Source organism: Staurois parvus, unplaced genomic scaffold, assembly GCF_062004578.1.
Source record: "Staurois parvus isolate SC_StPar_1 unplaced genomic scaffold, SC_StPar_1.0 ptg001133l, whole genome shotgun sequence".
Classification (NCBI taxonomy): Eukaryota; Metazoa; Chordata; class Amphibia; order Anura; family Ranidae; genus Staurois; species Staurois parvus.
In genome coordinates this window covers 2382164-2402959 of record NW_028318929.1, presented here as the reverse complement: position 1 = coordinate 2402959, position 20796 = coordinate 2382164, and the positions used below count along the sequence as shown (strand labels likewise).

The 20796-nt window shown below is 42.2% G+C and overlaps 1 protein-coding gene across 1 annotated transcript; it reads right to left on the bottom strand.

Moving 5' to 3' along the window:
- Positions 1–855: 855 nt before the first annotated feature.
- On the bottom strand, positions 856–19668 carry LOC149439345 (uncharacterized). The gene is made up of 5 exons (XM_089659158.1): positions 19592–19668; positions 12904–13206; positions 6134–6253; positions 2486–2526; positions 856–1357 (listed from the first exon to the last, which is right to left on the bottom strand). The coding sequence occupies exons 1-5, from the start codon at positions 19653–19655 to the stop codon at positions 1244–1246; spliced, it is 642 nt and encodes a 213-aa protein (XP_089515284.1). The 5' UTR covers positions 19656–19668; the 3' UTR covers positions 856–1243.
- Between the last annotated feature and the right edge of the window lie 1128 nt (positions 19669–20796).

Genomic DNA, 20796 nt, shown 5'->3' with positions numbered 1-20796 from the left:
AGTTCACTGTGAAGACAGTGAAGCATGGTGGTGCAAGCATCATGATATGGGGATGTTTCTCATACTACGGTGTTGGGCCTATTTATCACATACCAGGGATCATGGATCAGTTTGAATACATCAGAATACTTGAAGAAGTCACGCTGCCTTATGCTGAAGAGGAAATGCCCTTGAAATGGGTGTTCCAACAAGACAACGACCCCAAACACACCAGTAAACGTGCAACATCTTGGTTCCAGACCAACAAGATTGACGTTATGGAGTGGCCAGCCCAATCCCCGAATCTTAATCCAATAGAAAACTTGTGGGGTGACATCAAAAATGCAGTTTCTGAGGCAAAACCAAGAAATAGAGAAGAACTGTGGAATGTCATCCAATCATCCTGGGCTGGAATACCTGTTCACAGGTGCCAGAAGTTGGGTGACTCCATGCAACACAGATGTACAGCAGTTCTCAGAAACAGTGCTTATACAACCAAATATTCATGAAGTGATTCAAAGGAAAGCAAAATCTTCAAACATTTTTCAGTTTATATAGTGAATGTTTGAGTTTGTAAAGAAGAATACAAACACTGCTATTTTTTTGAACAGTCTAATATTCACTTTTCTTCAATTTTTGTAGAGAAACAACACAAATTTGATCTATTTTTCTTCATGTTTTGATTTGGAATAGAATGTGTAGTGTTCCCAATGCATTTGTGTGTATGGAAATAAAAGCTATTAGAAGGATTTTGAGCTTTATTCACTTTTTTCAACACACTGCTATTATTTTGAACACAACTGTATGTGTGTGTGTGTGTATATATATATATATATATATATATATATACTGTGTGTATATATATATGTGTGTGTGTGTGTATATATAGTATTTTTGTTCTTGGGTTAGATATCCTTTAATTTTTAACTTAAATTTAATAGGGTCTGTATAGCCAGGGGGCAGGAAGGATCGACAATCATGTGACCACTGTGATTGGCTGTCAGCTGACTACCGATTATTAGTGCTGGATGAGAACTGCCTTTGACAGCTCAGTCCCTGTGATGTGAGCATACTCTCAAGGCAGAAACACTGTCTGCCTATTGACACATACTGTATGTGCTGCATGTGGGAGATAAAGCTCTCCCTTTTGCGACCGTACATTTGTGTTAAACGGGTGGCAAGAGGTTGAAAATCTTGGTGATAACTAATTAACTTTTTTTTTAACCCTTGCAGTTCTCCTTTGATAAAATGAACAATGTAAGCTCTACTTGTTTCTTCTTATAGGAGCATAAGTAATCCTCTCCTCTGTCTGTATGATCCTTGGGTGGGAAGGCATATTTGTGCTGAAGATTTCAGCATATTGAAGATCTTCTGTATCCTGCAACAGTGACATGGTTACATATTCAGGTTGAAAAAAGACACAAGTCCATCAAGTTTAACCAATAGAAAAAATAAATAAATAGAAAAAATACTGTATACAGAACACTATACCCACAGCTGATCCAGTGGAAAGGTCCAATTTGCTCCAGTGGGGGAAAAATCTTTCCCAATTGTCTATTTTGTGCATTTTGTTTACTCCCTGTATTCTTCTAATTTGATTAAAGTTTTTCTGTATGTGAAGGTTTTACCTCTTTTCCTTGACACGTAAAGATTACTAGTAAAAGAATACCAGACACACAGTACGTAATTAAACTGGTTGTAAACCTGAGATGAAAAATTAACGTAAAAATGAAAGGATATCTTTCTATAGTGCATACTTCCCTCAATCCAAAGCACCGTGTGTTTTCTGTCTCCTTCCACTCTTCCACTGCTATCTGAATGAGTCACTTGTTACAGTCTATGCTGACACCAGACAATCCCAGGAACCACCCACCTGCATACAGCATAGGATTGAAATCCTCAACTATGTATGTTTCCCTATGAGAATGTGTAGAGAGGGGTGTGTCCTTTCCCTCCACTCAGGTCTCAGATTACACTCAACTCTCCTCTCTGAGGTCTGTGCTGGGCAGTGTGTGACATCAGATTCCTACCCCCTGCCTTCTGAAGCTAAGAAATGCTGTGTAAATTTTGGACTTTGAACAGATATAGAAGAGAGAGGACTCAGATAAACAGGTACAAGGTATGCAGAAGGATTTGCTTAATCTCTGTGTACCAATTGGTACTAGTGGCACGTCACGGGGTATATGTAGGGGTTTACAACCACTTTAAACTATACTGTATTTCTAAAGACAAAACTGTCTGTTTTAGTGTAGGATAATTTAGGGAACGGTTAAAACCCCTGTTGACTTGTACAGTATCTGCATATTTTTCAGCTGCTGCACCACAGCAGTATTTGCTAGATTTCTACATGCATCACTGTTGAATTTCCATATTAAACTGTGTTATTCAAATTAGGGAATTGCAGCTTAGCGATGCAGATTTTATAAAAAGCTATTTTACATCTAAAATTACATTTTTAATTTTTCAAGCAATTTGAAAGATTGTGTGAAATAAAACAAATACTTACAATTTGTTCCGGGACTTGTTTCTGAAAGCCAGATGTTGAAGCTGTAAAGTCAGCAATGAGAACAAATATGCTATTATTGTATACAGCGGAGCAAAATGAAATGCATAAATAAAAAAATATTCAGGATATTTCATCAATATGTGCTCATTTCATAGCGTTTTACCTGTTGATCTAAAAATCCTCCTGTTTAAGCTGACAATATAGAGACTTTCTGTTTGGACTGACAACTCTGCTGCACTTAAATCTTGTATACACGCATGCAGATAAGGGGGGGGGATCAAAAAATACCCCTACTACCCAATCTGTCCTGCCCCCACACACCTCAGATTCGGTACATCAAGAACTCCCCCCTTACCTGCATGTGTGTATACAGTATCACTCTCATTGTATCCCATTCACAAGTTTGCTTCCTGAAGAAGCCAAGTAGGCGAAACATGTAGAAGAGCCTGTGTTTGAGGATCTCAATTCAAATGGCATATATTGGATATGAATTATGAAAACAAAATAGTTTCTTTTTAAAATTTCCAATGTATTTGTATAAAAAATTTTTTTATATTTTAACTCATTTTTTGTTGTTGTTGTTGTAACATACGCACCTAAAAAAAAAACCCACTTTTACCCAGGGGCACATTTACCACAAGGCATTTGCCTAGGGCGCCAATTTTTTTTAGGAGGGCAGCACTGCCCCTGGAAGAAGGGACATATGCGGCATGGGGACCAGGTGGGATCTGAGGGAGGCTGTGAGCTGCTTGATGGTGTATGCAGAGCCCGATTGTCGCTCCTAGGGATGTCCAAAGAGTGTATTTTTCTTTCACAGGGGGTGTGTGTGTTAGTGGAAAGCTCTCTTGGGTGGGGGCTGGTGTTGGTTGATGTCAGGCTCCCTCCGCCTAGGGCAGCACAAAACCTAAATACACCACTGCTCCTACCTATTCTACCATCTTATACGTTTTATAAGGGTTAGGTACAATCTACTCACATCTCCCACTCTCATCCAGAGCTTACAACATGGTTCTCATCAGCATCCCCCTTATATCAGGATCCCCATCAGAGGTCCCACCATGCATCAAGGTGCCCATCTAAGATCCACCCTTGCATCAGGATCCTCCCAATACATGAGGAGTCCCGCCTTACATCAGCGTCCCCATCAGAGTCCTCCCTTTACACCAGGGTCCTCTTTGATACCCCCCTTACATCTGGGACCCCAACAGAGTCCCCCCTTACATCAGGATCTCCATCAGCGAAGACCAAGTGATCTGGATCCTCAATCTGTGGACATCAGATGTGGGCAGGATAAAATCTTATAGCGGTCCACATCTGACACGTGGGTCATAGTGTGGAGATCCCTGATCTAGAGGAAGTTGGGAGGCTTTTGATAACTTTGGGTCTTACCTAGACATGCTCTTTAAGGTATTGCTATGATTTTGAAAATTGACGACCTATTTGGTTGCTTTTGACAGAAAAATGTCATCTTCTCTATTATTTATGTATGAGGTCCATTGTAATGATGTGTTCTTAACATTTATATTTTAGGCTAAGTATAGGATGACATTTTTTTAGTGTTTGGATAGAATGTGGAAGGGCAGGGGCGGACTGACCATTTGGAAACTTGGGCACTGCCCGAAGGCCCAGGGTCAGTAAGGGGCCCCATAAGATGCCCCTGGTACCTTTTTCATAGGCTTTTTTGAGTTTGGGCAAGGACACAGGGGCCCCATGATCCCCTATTGCCCGGGGGCCCCATGAGTTGTCAGTCCGCCCCTGGGGAAGGGTCATATTGTTTGTCATAATGTTATTGCTGTCTCTGACCACACCGGAGGTTATTTCTTTATGTGTGGTCCCCGAGACAGGAAGTAAAGGGAATCTCCCCAACAGGGACACAGAGAGCAATCAAAGTATTTGATGGCAATAGAGTTGGGAAAGGTTCGAATCTCCATCAGGTTCTTGCTGTTTGCTTCACCTTTGAGGTGTGAGGTTTCCCTTACTTTCTGTGTGGTCACTGGGACAGGAAGTGAGTACATTTCTCTCTAAGAAGATGCAGCCAGGTTTCTCACACCATTCAAAACTAATAAAAAAATATGTTTTCACTGTAAATTAACTTTATCAACCTTGAATCTCTTGTATGTGAAATTATTATGAAGACTAATGGAGTGTACTTGCAGCTTGATTAGAACCAGGGGCGGACTGACCATTTGGGAACTCGGGCACTGCCCGGGGGCCCGGGGTCAGTAGGGGGCCCCATGAGATGCCCCTGGTACCTTTCATAGACTTTTTTGAGTGTGGTTTAAGTGTGGCCGAGGACACAGGGGCCCCATGATCCCCTATTGCCCGGGGGCCCCATGAGTTGTCAGTCCACCCCTGATTAGAACCAAGTCTGATATGAAGCTGCAAATTTTCTCTTAACTCTGGATCACATTTCTGCGTTTTGCGCGGGCACGAGAGCCCATTAATTTGAATGGACTCCCGTGCCCCGGGACACACAGGGAAGAAGTCCCTGCACGTCTTTGGATACCACAGCCCACACGGGAACCTCGGTTCCCAGTACGGTTGCGATTTCCAGTGCGGGCGGTGTGCCTATAGAATTAATTGTACCTGCCCGCTGGTTCCGCATTGCTCTGTACAGAATGTGCGGATCCACAGCCGCACCACCCGCACATATGTGAACCTAGCCTTAACCACTTACCCCCCGGAGGATTTCATCCCCCCCCCCTTCCTGACCAGGACATTTTTTTGATATACGGCGCTGAGTTATTTTAACTGACAATTGCGCAGTCATGTAACGCTGCAGCAATGAAATTGGCGTCCTTTTTTTTTCCCCCCACAAATAGAGCGGTGGTATTTGATCGCCTGTGCGTTATTTTTATTTTTTGCGCTATAAATAAAAAAAAAAGACCAACAATTTTGAGAAAAAAAACAATATTTTTGACTTTTTGCTATTAAAGATTTCCAGTAAAAAAATGTTAAAAATAAAATGTCCCCATAAATTTAGGCCAAAATGTATTCTTCTACATGTCTTTGCTAAAAAAGATCCCAATATGTGTAAATTAATTGGTGTAAGTGAAAGTTATAAATTTACAAATGATCAGCGACTTATTGCTGGACTGCATTCTTGCACTGGGGGAACTGACTTCATCCCCAGTGACACCAATACAGTGATCAGTGCTAATAAAAAGCACTGACACTGTACTAATGGCACTGGGCAGCAAGGGGTTAACATCTGGGGCGATCAAAGGGGTAACTGTGTGCTGTTTAACTAATAGGGGCTGTGTTTGTGCTTCACTGGAAGCACACTGCTTTGTATGGCTCTGCTCTGCTATGCATACAAATCAGTGTGCAGGAGCTGACAGGGTAGAGATATGTATTGTTTACGTCCGAGATACTCGGCGATCACCGGGTGCCGGCGAGTAATCACTTGCTGGGTCCCGGAGATTGACAGTCGAAGCCACGTATGGCGGCGCAAGTAGGGTGCGCACCCTTACCCGTAACTGCAAAACCACGTATTTATACGTGATTTTGCACACCCCTGCCGCCCTTTAGCAGTATTTCTGGTATAGGAAGCTGTTAAAATACTGTATATAATTCTTCAGTGTAGAATACACTGAGGGGAAGCTGTTTAAATACTGTATATAATTCTTCAGTGTAGAATACACATACCTGCACGAGAACGCCTGAAAGTCATTACAAGAAGGGCAAAGATGCTGCAAGTCTGAAACACTATAACGCCATACAGGATGTATGATTTTGTATCTTCTTGAGTTTCCAGTTTAGCCACATCTGTCATAAAAAAGAATATTTTTATTTTACTCAGGCAAATCTAAATGTCATATATGTTTGTGAAATTTGTTTTTCTCCTTCAAATGCAATAGGTCATTTGGGACCCTTAAAGAATTCAAGTGTAATAAACCCCGGACCCTGCATTCACTATATCTGGTCACCCACAGTACACAGAACATGGAAATGCAATTATTTTAGTAAATATAAACTGCTAAATACCTTTTCTCATCAGCAGTATATAGTATAGCAGTCTTGTAACTTCTATCAGTGTCCAGCCGAGCACTGGTTAAAGCTTGTAGGAGGAGTTTTCATTCTCCTCTGATTGTCCTATGAGGCTGCATAACCCCTGACCCTCTGTCTGGACAGTGCTGATTGGCCCTGTGTTGATCACATGCACTCTCCCAAGAAAATAAAAAACTCTCTAGCAATACACACCAAACTGAGCATATGTAGAGTGACTCCTAGAGCTCAGTACTATCAGCAGATAGATTGGGGACAGTAGAAGAAGGGGAGGATCAGAGAAGTCAGGATCAACAGCCTATTTACACAATGTGGAGGATTAACCCCTAAGGTTCTACAGTGAGTATAACAAGCACGCTTTACTGCATATACAGACTGATTTTACTGTTGTGGGTTTAGTAACACTTTAATTTATCTTTAGGCACATTAGCCCCCCATTGCAATGCAGCACCCCAAGCACAATACAATCAACTTTTCAGCTTTTAAAAAAGGTTTCTCTTTGTCATTCCATACCTGTAGGCAGTGCACGGCCTGTCCACAAACACTGAGTAGGCGACCCCCCCCCCCACACTTTCAGCCTGCCTAAATGGCAGGACACTTGATCTCCAGAAAGTTTTACCCCTTTAATGACCAGGCCACTGCACTACTTTAAATGGTAATTGCACGTCTATGCAACACTGTACCCAAACGGAATTTGTATCTTTTTTTTCATACAAGTAGAGCTTTCTTTTGGTGGTATTTGATCACTACTGTGGGTTTTATTTTTTGCGATTTAAATGAAAAAAGACAGAAAATTTGGAGAAAAAAAAAAATATATATGTGTATATATATAATAATAATAATAATAATAATAATAATATATATATATATACATATATTTTTTTTTTTTACTTTCTGCTATGGAAACATTTCCAATAAAAAAAAAATAAAATCTAATTCATAAATTTAGGCCATAATGTATTCTGCTACATGTCTTTGGTAAAAAAAAAAAGGTGTATATTGATTTTTCTTTTTGCTTAAAAGTTCTATCGTCTCCAAACTATGGTATATACAGTGTGCTTCAAAAAGAATGACCCAATTTTAAAACTTTATATTTGTGCAACCGCGCACCGCCAATGAATGAAACCTGTACTACTTGAACGGGCATGGCCTAGAATTTCAAATGACGCCTGCTAGATACCACTACGAGTGCCCAAACTGATGCCAACCTCAGTCGCTAGCAAGATGGCGTCTATGCAACAGAAGGCGTTTTGTGTTCTCCAATTTAGCAAAACCAAGTCTGTAATGACGGTACAGCATGCGTTTCGAGAGTGTTTTGGGATTGATCCACCAGTGACAAAGAACATTCATCATTGATATAAACAATGTGAAAAATTGGGGTGTTTATGTAAAGGGAAGAGTCCAAGGTGATCACACACTTCAGAGGAAAGTCTGCAATGAATTTAGGAGGCTTTTCAGCGAAGCCCACACAAGTCCGCTCATCATGCTAGCTGAGAACTTGCGCCCCCTCATACCACTGTCTGGCTTGTGTTAAGACAATGTTTGCTTCTGAGGCCATCCCACGTGGAGGAAAAATGTATTTGAAATATATTTTTAAAATATTCTTCCCAAATATATTGACTTATGTATATTTGAAATGCTAGAATTTTGGCCATTTTCAATATATTTCAATATATATATATATATATATATACTGTATGTTGCAATTTTATTTTTTTATTTATATTTCTTTTTATTACAAAGTATATGAAAAATATTTCCCTTCTCTATGCAGCTTTGAATAGACGCTTGTCGCATAGTTCTCTTTCATATGTCATTCAGTGGGAGCGCGACCTGGGAGTGGCTGTGGATCCGGAGGACTGGAATAGGGCCTGGTCACTCATAGCTAAATGCTCATTTAATACGACCACGCTGGAGGCGGCTTACAAGGTATTGTTTCGTTGGTACTGGGTTTCCGGCTCGTTTGGCCCAGGCGAACCCTGCCTGCAGTGATCGATGCTTTCGGGGTTGTGGCCATCGTGGTGATGTATTGCATATCTGGTGGTCATGCCCGAGGCTGTTTCGTTTTTGGTCTCGTGTGTTTGGTCTCCTTTTCACCTTGTTCCATCTCTCCATACGCCGGGATGCTCGGTATGCTTTGCTTCATTGTCCCATACCGGGCCTCTTGGCTCATCAGCAGAAGTTGGCTTCCTATTTGTTTTCGTCGGCCTCTAGAACAATTGCTCGGGCCTGGAAGAGCCCGTTTGTCCCTCTGCAATGACTCCCAATGTAAATTCTTGAAAATATGGGAGCCGTGGTTGCAATAAACCTTTCCCACGCTCCCCCCCGCTAGTCTGAGGATGTGATGTTGTTCGGATTTGGCGTTCTTGGATCCCTGCTCTTGGTTTGGTTATCATTTTTCTTTCGTACTTCTCCTTCCTTCCCCCCCCCCCCCCCTTTTTTTTTTTTTTTTGTTTGCTTTTGCTGTAGCAGTGGATAGCTGCCTTTAGTCTGAGTTATTATCAGTGTTATATTTATGTTTTGTTATTTAAGTGCCATTGATAGCCCCTGCGTGGGCGATCTTTTGCCTTGTTAGTGTTAGAGCACTGATTTCTTTAATTTTCTACTTCTTTTATGTGCAATTGATAGCCCCTGCGTGAGCGTGATTTGTTGCTCCTGTGTTAATTGTTATTAATTAATAAAAACCATTGAAATACAAAAAATACATTTTCAAATATACTGTATGTCTTTAAAAATATAAATCTACATTTTTGGAATGCATTTACAAATATATGTAAAAACATATGTTAACATGACTTTTTTATATGTTAAAAAAATCTGAGGAATATATTTAAAAAATATATATTTTTAAAAATATTTCTCATATATTTTGTAACATATAAAAAACGCATTTCAACATGCAGTGTGTGTGTGTGTGTGTGTGTGTGTATATATATATATTGAATATGGCCAAAATTGTAGCATTTCAAATATATGTCAATATATTTGGGAAGAATATTTTTTTTTTTTTTTTTTTTGTGGGATACCATTTGCAACTGGTGCACGTTTTTCATGTAAGCGACAGAAGAAAACATTTCGATTTCTGTCATATGCTCTTAGACGACATGGAGGATGACAGATTCTCACCGCAGTTTATTTTTTAGTGATGAAGCAACCTTCCATCTAAGTGGTAAAGTTTTGCATCACAATGTCTGCATATAGGGACTTGAGAAGCCACACAAACTTGTACCGCATGAACGAGAGTCACCAAAATTGAATGTGTTTTGTGTTCTTTTGTTGGCAAAGATTTATGGCCCTTTCTTTTTTTTTAGGGAAACACTGTTACAGGACATTCCTATCTTGAAGTGCTGAAGGACTGGTTTTTCCCACAATTTAACCACTTGCCCTCTAGAGGATTTACCCCCCCATCTGGATTTACCCCCTCTGCTGTGCAGAGCAATACAAAGCAGCCTGTTCGTGCTGACAGGGGAGAGATCTGTGCTGTTTACATATAGACCTCTCCCCGTCTGCTCCATTGACGATCACTGAGTGGCCAAGACCCGGTGATTGACATGCCGAGAAACCAGCAGTGGTATTGGTAGGGAGCGTGCACCCCCTCCCCGGAAATGCTAAATCACATATATACACATGATTTTGCGCATCCCTGCCACCCTGTAGCAGTACTTCTATAGGGCGGTCAGGAAGCAGTTTATGAAGACTCTGAAGATTTCTTTTTTTCAGCAAGACAGAGCAATGCCACATTGGTACTACCACGTTGGGATGCTGCAGTGCAGGGGGGGGGGGTATGGGAAATGTCCCAAAAATTGAATTAATCCTTTAATTTACAAGAGAGGTCATGCTGCAAGGCGTCTGTCAATCATGTAGGTCCAAATCATGTTGCTGTCAGTCATGCGAAGCTTAAAGTATGTAAAAATCACATTTACTCTTTAAATTCATTACCAATTAGTGGAAACCTGTAATTTGGTGATTTATTTTAAAAAAACTACTCAATAGCAAAAAACAGTATGTGAGACCACCTTACAGATAAACAATACCATTACAGTCAAAGAAATTAGATATTTCAGTCTAGACCAGGGGTCTTCAAACTTTCTAAACAAAAGGCAATTTTATTATCCTTCAGACTTCAGAAGGGCCAGACCATGGCCAGTGGGAGTAGAAAATGCCCTGGCCTTGGTAACAATGCCCATCACTGGTGTCAGTAAGAGAAATAGTGCCCCGTCATTGGTGTTAGCGGGAGGAATAGTGCCCCATCATCAGTGTCAGTGGGAGAAATAATGCCACATCATTGGTGTTAGCGGGAAGAATAGTGCCTCCTCAATGGTGTCAGTGGGAGGAATAGTGCCCCATCATTGGTGTTAGCAGGAGGAATAATGCCCCCTCATTGGTGTCAGTGGGAGGAATAGTGCCCCATCATTGCAGTCCGTGGGAGGAATAGTGCCCCATCATCAGTGTCAGTGGGAGGAACAGTGCCCCATCATCGGTGTTAGCGGGAGGAACAGTGCCCCCTCATTGGTGTCAGCGGGAGGAACAGTGCCCCATCATTGGTGTCAGTGGGAGGAATAGTGCCCCATCGTTGGTGTCAGTGGGAGGAATATTATTATTATTATTATACAGTATTTATATAGCGCCAAAGGGTTTGCTCAGCGCTGTACAGTAGCAAGGGGGACAGAACATGAGACAAGACAGTAACAATACAATACACGAGGGGTTCGACGGCCCTGCTCTTTTGAGCTTACAATCTAGGAGGGAGGGGAAGGTGGTACAGGAGGAGATGGCTGTGAAGGATGGAGTGGTGGGTGGAGTGGAGGAGGTTAGTTGTTAGGTGAGGTCAGGTGTTAGGTGATTTTGGGGTAGGCTTCCCTGAAGAGGAGGGTTTTCAGGGTGAGCCTGAAGGTGAGGAGGGTAGGTGACATTCTGAAGGATTGGGGTAGGGAGTTCCAGAGGATGGGGGAAGTCCTGGAGAAGTCCTGCAATCGGGCGTGGGAGGAGGAGACCAGGGAGCTAGAGAGTAGGATGTCCTGTGATGAGCGGAGGGCACGAGTAGGGTAGTATCTGGGTATCAGGTCAGTTATGTAGTTTGGGGCGGCATTGTGAATGGCTTTGTAGGTCAGGGTTAACAGTTTGAATTTGATGCGTTGGGCAATCGGGAGCCAATGAAGGGATTGGCAGAGGCAGATGTGGAGCGCTTGGTGAGGTGGATGAGTCTAGCCGCTGAGTTTAGGATCGACTGGAGTGGGGATAGCGTTTGTAGGCCAGTGAGAAGGGAATTGCAATAGTCCAGGCGTGAGATGATGAGGGAGTGTACGAGTTGTTTGGTGGTGTCTGGGGTGAAGAATGTGCGTATCTTGGAGATGTTGCGGAGGTGGAGCCTGCAAGATCTAGATAGCAGTTAAATGTGGGGTAGGAAGGAGAGGTGGGAGTCCAGGGTGACACCCAGGACTTTGGCGTGTGGGGTGGGAGAGATGGTGGCGTTGTTAGTAGTGATGGAGAGGATGGGGGGGCACGGGGTGGGGGGAAGACCAGGAGCTCGGTTTTGGATAGGTTAAGTTTGAGGAAATGGAGCGACATCCAGTCTGATATGTTGTTTAGGAGGTGGGCGATGCGGGCAGAGAGTGAGGGGGTGAGGTGGGGGGTGGAGAGGTAAATTTGGGTGTCGTCGGCATGGAGGTGGTAATTGAAACCGTGGGAGTGAATACGTTTGCCAAGGGAGGAGGTATAGATGGAGAAGAGGAGGGGCCCGAGGACAGAGCCTTGGGGGACCCCGACAGAGAGGGGGAGGGAGGGGGAGTAGTGCCTCATCATTGGTGTTAGCGGGAGGAATAGTGCCCCATCATTGGCGTCAGTAGGAGCAATAGTGCCCTATCATTGGTGTCAGTAGGAGGAATAGTGCCCCATCATCAGTGTTAGCGGGAGGAATAGTGCCCCCTCATTGGTGTCAGTGGGAGTAATAGTGCCTTGTCATTGGTATCAATGGGAGGAATAGCGCCTCATCATTGGAGTCAGTGGAAGGAATGGTGCTCCATAGTTGGTATCAGTGGGAGGAATAGTGCCCCATCATTGGTGTCAGTGTGAGGAATAGTGGCCCATAGTTGGTGTCAGTGGGAGGAATATTGCTCCAAGGGCCAGATAAAGGCAAGCAAAGGACCACATCTGGCCCTTGGGCTACAGTTTGGAGACCACTGGTCTAGACAATGATGTCCACAAAAATAAAGGTCACTGATACTTAGATTTCAAGACTAAACTTAGTATCATCAGTATGCGTTGGCTAACCATAGCACGCTCCTAGCTCCAGATTAAAATGTAAATTATTATTTTTGTACGGGGCACTGTGATGAGAGACTTCAATCTACAAATTGTGATTGGGAGTCATTTCTCGGTTTAAAGGTGCTACATAGGTAGTGAGACATTACCTTCACAAGTATTTGGCTCTGTAACCACAAGCATTATCATCCGCTTTACTGTTTTATTCACAGTTGTCACAGCACAGGAGTAAACCCGAGAGTCTTCCTTTGTCAAGTTTGTAATAATGACCTCCAGGTCGCTGTTGATGAACTTCAATCTGTCTTTGTAATGCTTGTGGGAGGTGAGGCTCTCATTCCCCGGGAACACGGTCCATGCCGCAGAGAAAGAACTGCCTTTTGGATTATCGCAGCTTAACGTCACAGACTGCCCAACTCCAGCAGTAATATTCTGTACCTCTTCCTCAATGTTATCTGTTACAGAAGAACCACATTTAAAATAAATCTCAAAGTATAACTTCCTAAAAATGCTGTAATGTTTAATTTTTTTTTAAATAGCATGTTATACTTGCCTGCTTTGTGGAATAGTTTTGCACAGAGCAGTCCCGATCCTCCTGTTCTCGGGTCCCCCGCCAGCACTCCTGGCCCCTCATTCCTGCCTAGTGCTCCCAGAATAGCAACAAAAAATTCAAAAGAAATGGATGTCTAAAAATGATGCACTGATTTGCATGTTCATGAGGGAAATAAGTATTTGATACCCTATCATTCAGCAGGATTTCTGGCTACCAGGTATCTTTCATACAGGTAACAAGCTGAGATTACAAGCAGTCTCAAAGGTGCATAATGTTTTAGACATGCATTTCTTTTGAATTTTTTGTTGCTATTCTGTCTCTCAGTGTTACATTACACCTACCATTCGATTTTTAGATTGATCATTTCTTTGTGAGTGGGCAAACATTAGCAGGGGATCAAATGCTTAATTCATTCAAGACCATGTTGCAAAAATTAATACACCTCAATGAAAGTCTTAGGAGCAAAGCAAAATTTTAGACTACAAAATCCTAATTATAAAGAATTCAACTATAGACAAGTCTAATTATTCATTAAACAGGTGTCCAGCAGACAGTTGATTATAAAAGGGTGTGTGAGGGACCGCCGAGCGGCACCACTAGCACTCCACTGGTCAGGCGTGCCCAGAGCGCGGAGTCTAAGCCCCAGGGTACTTGTTCACCAGGGCCCCTGATGGTGGGGATGGACTTGTAGTACCCCGAGACCAGGTCGCCTCTACTGAGCACACCTGTCAGTGGTAGTGGTGTTCGCCAGGGGCTCCAACCAGGGAGAGCCAGATGTGAGGAGGTCGGGTGACCCCGATGGGATGGATGGATGGATGGCTGAGCAAGTGCGTAGTCAGACAGGCCGAGTCGGTATTGTAGAGGACGGTAAGGTACAAGGGAGCAGGCAGAGAATCGTCGGGTCACACGCCAGGTCAGCAGCAGGAGGTCAGATCTAATAAGGGGCATCCAGGGAGAGAGGTCAGGCAAGCAAGGGTCTGGGCAGGAGAAATCAGCAAGGTCAAAGGTAATCCGGGTCAATAACTTACTAGGCACAGGTACAGGAACACAGGAAGCAGGTAAGACCAGAAGGCAACGAAATGACAGCTCAGGGACCTTTAAATATCCCGCCCCCTGCGCTGCCATTGGTGCCCAGCGGGCGGCCGCGGCTTCTACTGCGCATGCGCGAACTCGAACGCCGCGGCCGGCCCGGACCTAGTGCCCGTGCGCTGGGTGGAGCAGTGCGCCTGCGCCGAGCCCATCGCGGCGGGGATCGAGGAGATCCCTGACAGGGTGTTACTATCAAAGAAAACCCCTTCCCATTTCATGCTGTCAGCAATGGCACCACATGGAATAGAAATGTCACAAGGCCTGAGAAAGAAAGTTTCTTTACACAAGAAAGGTGAAAGCTACAAGAAGATCTGCAAAGCTTTACTTATCAATCAGAATACTGTAACAAAAGTGGTACAAACATTTAACAAAGATGAAACTGCAACCATCTCACAGAGACATCCAGGCCGTCCACAGAAATTTACACCTTGACAGGAGCGTCTTCTGATGAGAAGGGTTGAGGAAAACCGCCATGCAAGTTCACAGCAGTTAGCTAAAGAAATAGAAAGCCAAACTGGGGTGATTGTTTCCCGTGACACAATATGGCGTACACTGCAGAGGAATGGCATGCATGGACGTCATCCACGCAGGAAGCCTCTCCTAAAGCCCATGCACAAAAAAGCCCGCCAAGGATTTTCCAGGGCTCATGCTGAGGAAGACTACTGGGACTCTGTACTCTGGAGTGATGAGACCAAGATAAATGTTTTTGGAACTGATGGCTTCAAACTGTATGGCATCGCAAAGGTGAGGAGTACAAAGAATGGTGCCTACAAAGAAACATGGTGGTGGCAGTGTCCTTCTGTGGGGTTGCATGAGTGCTGCTGGTGTCGGGGAGCTGCATTTCATTGATGGTATCATGAATTCAGATGTACTGCTCTATATTCAAAGAGAAGATGCTACCATCACTCCGTGCCCTTGGTCGTTGTGCACTCTTCCAACATGTCAATTATCCAAAACACACATCTGAGGCCACTGTTGCATTTCTAAAGAAGAACAGGGTGAAAGTGATTCAGTGGCCAAGTACTGTATGTCTCCTGACCTGAATTCAATCAAACACCTATGGGGAATTCTGCAGAGACAAGTTGAGCATCACTTTCCATTAAGCATCCAGGCTCTAAAAGAGATTGTTCTTAAAGAATGGAAAAAGATCGATGTTGCAATATGTCGCCAACTTGTTCATTCCATGCCTAGAAGACTTGGTGCGGTCCTTACAACTCATGCAGGTCATACAAAATACTAGATGGAATGTTTTTTGTTGTGGGGTGTATTCATTTTTGCATCAACTAATTTGAGTAAAACTGAAGATTTTTGTATCTAAGTTATATTATTAACCTTACTTTGAAGTAATGAGCTAAACAAATGTTCTAGAATACTCAGTTTTGTCAAAATTTTAGAAATTTTCTTGCGTTCATTGAGATATTGATTAAAATCTTACTTTTCAAAAGGGGTGTACTCATTTATGCTGAGCACTGTATATGTAGATTAAGCCATCCAGCCCGCGTAACAGTAAATGGGAGAAGCTATTCCATTTGTAACCCGAATTAGCCCAATATCATTCATGACTTATACCCCATTAATGGCATTGTACCATCATCAATACTATTAAGATATGTATATATTGAAGAGATTTTGATACTGGGATTTTAAAGGTACAGAGATAAAAATTGTATTTAACAATAAAGTTGATTTTATGAAATGCTTGTCTCTGTAACTTTATAGTCAATATCAAATACTCTGCAATATACATTATATCTGAGTAAATAGGAGAACTATTATAGGTTTTCCCAATTTCTGTCAATTGACTGAACAGCTTGATCTGCATGTAAATGAAAATAAAAATAGGGGCATGTGAAATAAAAAAGAAGCTCATGTACTGAATATTATCATATATTAACCCCATGCAGTTATCAGACTACAATATTTTTCATGACAGGTGTCCTTTAGGTAACTTTTGTTTATTTTTGTGGCTGTTTCAGAAGATGCTTCAGAAGTAGATCCAGGAAAAATGCCTGCTATGCTTCTTAAAATTGACACAGTTCCTCTTTAGGCTGATGGAAACCAAATAATTATAATTGATCCACAGTGTTTGTGTCTCTGTAGCTACAGATATATTGGAAAGCTTCTAACCCAAAACAAGACTTAATATATTGAAGTGTTCCAACAAACCACCTCTCCAGCACTCAAAAGGAATAGATACCAGTTGGAATTGTGTTGTGAAGTGGATGTTTCTCGGGAAAAAGTATTGGCGGTGCAGCCCTTCTCAGACAGGATAATCCAAGCATAGACTGAAAGAACACGCCGGGGCCACAAACACCTAGAGCATTACCCAAGATTTATTGACAGAAATATAAAAAGCCAGTTTCATACTCACAAATGGCAGAAGTAGTAGTGCATGTGTAAAACAACTGATGCTGAAGTTCTAAGGAAGGGGACACGTCCCCGAAACACGTCAGCTTGCCGACATGACCAACAGTTGGAAACTGCTACCATGTTGGTTGACCATTGGTCAAGCTGAAGCTCTGAGGAAGGGTACAAGTCCTCGACATCACCAACAGTTGGAAACTAAAATAAAAGTGCAGCGCTAAAAGAATATATAAATGTGTCACAATAGATAAAAGTGATCAAAAAAAGTCCCAACAACGGTGACCTAGGGTAAAAATGCACACTAACCAGAAGTGCACATTAAAAGTGCAATGTAGAAGTCATGGAGTTCATAGAGTAGTCATCAACATGGAAAGGGTAGATGCATTCCCTTGGTCAGAGAAGATCCTCATGATGGTACAGAGCTGGGCAGAAGAAATCCACTGGATGGTAGAAAACGATCACTGCTCCACCAAAAGAGCACAGTTCCTCCACTATGCAAAAACGATATCTGGGAGAAAGGTGCTCCCCACAGGGTATCAAGAAAAAATGCCCATAGTGAAGTGAAGTTTAAAACTAATTTATTATGATTAACAGGATGCATCCAATAAAAATAGCAAATAGCATAGATAGACAGGACTAACCATCCTGTCAGATGTAGTGGTCGCCGGAGCTCCATGATGCTCTGACGGCGTGACGTCACGGCGTGCGTAGGCTCCTCCTTACGCGTTACGTGCCAAGCACATCTTCAGAGAAAGAACCAGTGGGAACCCTTCACTATGGGCATTTTTTCTTGATCCCCTGTGGGGAGCACCTTTCTCCCAGATATCTTTTATAATCTATCCTCATTGGCTCACTGGCTGTGATTGACAGTAGCAGTAGCCAATGGCTACTGCTGCTGTCTCAGTCAATGAAGACGGAGATTGCCGGGAGCGCTGCTGCTTTTGTGCACATCATTGAATGAAGAGGGGGCTCAGGCAAGTAATAGAGGGGGCTGCGGGTGCTTCTGCTCAAAGAAGAATTTTTCCCTTTATGCACAGAATGCCTTTACAGCCAATTTAAGAACAGAAAATGCTTGTTGATGTTGCCAGAAATGCCACATCCTCATCACGCAGGAAGTCTTGAAATAACTTTAGGGCTGCAGGGAACCCTTGCTAATAGTTAGCATTGCCAAATAAACAATAGGATTGATTTACTAAACCTAGAGAATGCAAAATCTGGTGCAGCTGTGCATGGCAGCCAATCAACTTCTACCTGCAGCTTGTTCAATTAAGATTTGACAAAAAAATCTGGAAGCTGATTGGTTTCAAAGCAGAGCTGCACCAGATTTTGCACTCTCCAGTTTTAGTAAATCAACCCCAATGTGACCGTATAACACTATATGGACCAAAAGTATTTCAGTAGTTATAATGAAAGAAAACAAATAATATTGATGGCAAGAAAAAAAATGTAGAGAGTGGGAATTGTAGAGTTCCCTTATCAGGTCATTGGACACGGGTCCCTTTAGTTGGTGGTCAGTGGGAGAAGGGCTACCTTAACCACTTCCCGTCTGTCCCATGTATATAAACGGCCTCCCCGCACCCTGCTTGTGCGCTCTCCCTGGGAGCGTGCAGCACCGCGATCCGGTGCCCGCTGTGTCCTGCAGACACAGTGGAACACCGATCGTCGGACGGAACCTCTGTGCAGAGTCCCGATCATGTGATCACTGATTAGCCAATCAGTGATCACATGCAGAGTAGTAAGCAAGATGTCACTTCTGACATCATTGCTTACTACGTGTGAAATCTGTGAATGATCACAGAGGTCACATGCTACAAGGCTATTCACAACAGCCTTGTACCATGTGACAAGCTGTGACCAATCACAGCTCACACAGTAGTTCTCAATGGCTGCAGGTATGCAGCCATAGAGGAGAAATGACTGCTTTTACAGCCTTTATGGGTGTAAAAGCAATCAGTGTATTAAAAAAAAACAAAAAAAACAATCTTCACCACCCCCCACAAGTAGTACAGTGTCACTGTACTGCTAGGGTGACAGTATCTAAAATAAAAAAAATTAATAAATAAATAAATAATAATATAAAAAAATTTAAAAAATGTAAATAAAATTTAAAAATTATGTTTTTTGGTTATAAACAAATTTGGGTTTTTTTTTTTAACTAAAAAGATAACGGAATAAATTTTGGCAAAGATTTATGATGAAATACTATTTATTTGCAAAATTTTATAAGAAAAACACTTTTTTTCTAAATTTTTTGTTTTTTCATTTACATAACAAAAAAAAATAAAAATCCCAGTGGCGAATAAATACCACCAAAATAAAGCTTTATCTGTCTCAAAAAAATGCTAAAAAATTCATATGGGTACAGTGTTGCATGACCGCGCAATTGTCATTCAAATTGTGATAGCAATGAAAGCTGAAAACTGGCCTGGACAGGAAGGGGGTGAAAGTGTCTAGACTAGACGTGGGTAAATTAGTGACCATTGAGAGATGGGACCTATTGGGTGGTCACATGAAGAATGCTCCCCTTACTTATAGCTAAAAAGATTGCCGGTGTCAGGAGTTGGAAAGACAGAAATTGATTCGTTCTCAAGGAATTCCTAGCAACCTCTGGAGGAACCAAAGGGTCCACGTCACCCTGGTTGAGAGGCTACACTAGACAATTGTGAAATGTCTTCCAATATTGATGATAAAGGAACTCCCAAAGCAACAATTATCCCTCCTACTGTTTAGGAAGCTTCAGTGCCCTGGTGCCTTACAGAACATACCCAGAACCCAATCAGAAACTAATACTCCTAATACACATTCTTAATTGTGGACGTTGTATGGGTTCCTACCTTTTTGTAGGGCAAGGCAGCAACAGAGTAAAGGAAATTTGTAGACAAACAGAAAGAACTTCATTTTCCCAGACAGAGTAGTGAGAACTGTTAGATTTTTACTCTGGTCTCATTTCCCTTAAACGTTTCTTGTTAATTCCCACCCTAAACCCTTCCACTTCTAACAAATGATGCACTGATTTGCATGTTCATGAGGGAAATAAGTATTTGATCCCCTATCATTCAGCAGGATTTCTGGCTACCAGGTATCTTTCATACAGGTAACATGCTGAGATTAGAAACAGTTTCAAAGGTGCATAATTTGTTAGACATGCATTTCTTTTGAATTTTTTGTTGCTATTCTGTCTCTCAGTGTTACAATACACATACCATTCGATTTTTAGATTGATCATTTCTTTGTGAGTGGGCAAACATTCAAAATCAGCAGAGGATCAAATACGTAATTCATTCAAGACCATGTTGCAAAAATGAATACACCTCAATGAAAGTCTTAGGAGCAAAGCAAAAGTTTAGACTACAAAATCCTAATTATAAAGAATTCAACTACAAGTGAGTCTAATTATTCATTAAACAGGTGTCCAGCAGACAGTTGATTATAAAAGGGTGTTACTATCAAACCCCTTCCCATTTCATGCTGTCAGCAATGGCACCACATGGAATAGAAATGATTGGCGGTGCAGCCCTTCTCAGACAGGATAATCCAAGCACAGACTGAAAAAGAATACAGTTGGAAACTGCTACCATGTTGTTTGACCATTGGTCAAGCTGAAGCTCTGAGGAAGAGGACACGTTCCCGAAACATGTCAGTGTACCAACATCACCAACAGTTGGAAACTGCTACCATTTTGGTTGACCATTGGTCAAGCTGAAGCTCTGAAGAAGGGTAGAAGTCCCCAAAGTCCCCAAAATGCGTCAGTGTGCCGACATCACCAACAGTTGGAAACTGCTACCATGTTGGTTGACCATCGTCTGTTTCATACTGCCGTTTGTAAGTATGAAATTGTCTTTTTCTCTTTATCTCAATAAATCTTGGGTAATCCACTAGGTATTTGCGCCCCCTCTGTGTTCTTTTTCATTGAAGTGTTGGAATGGTTGCATTAGATTTTTTTCTTTAATAATATATTACAGCGTATGAGTCCATAGATGTGATGGCTGCATTCGTTTTCAAGAAATATTATTTTTAAAGCAATATTAAAGGCAATTTA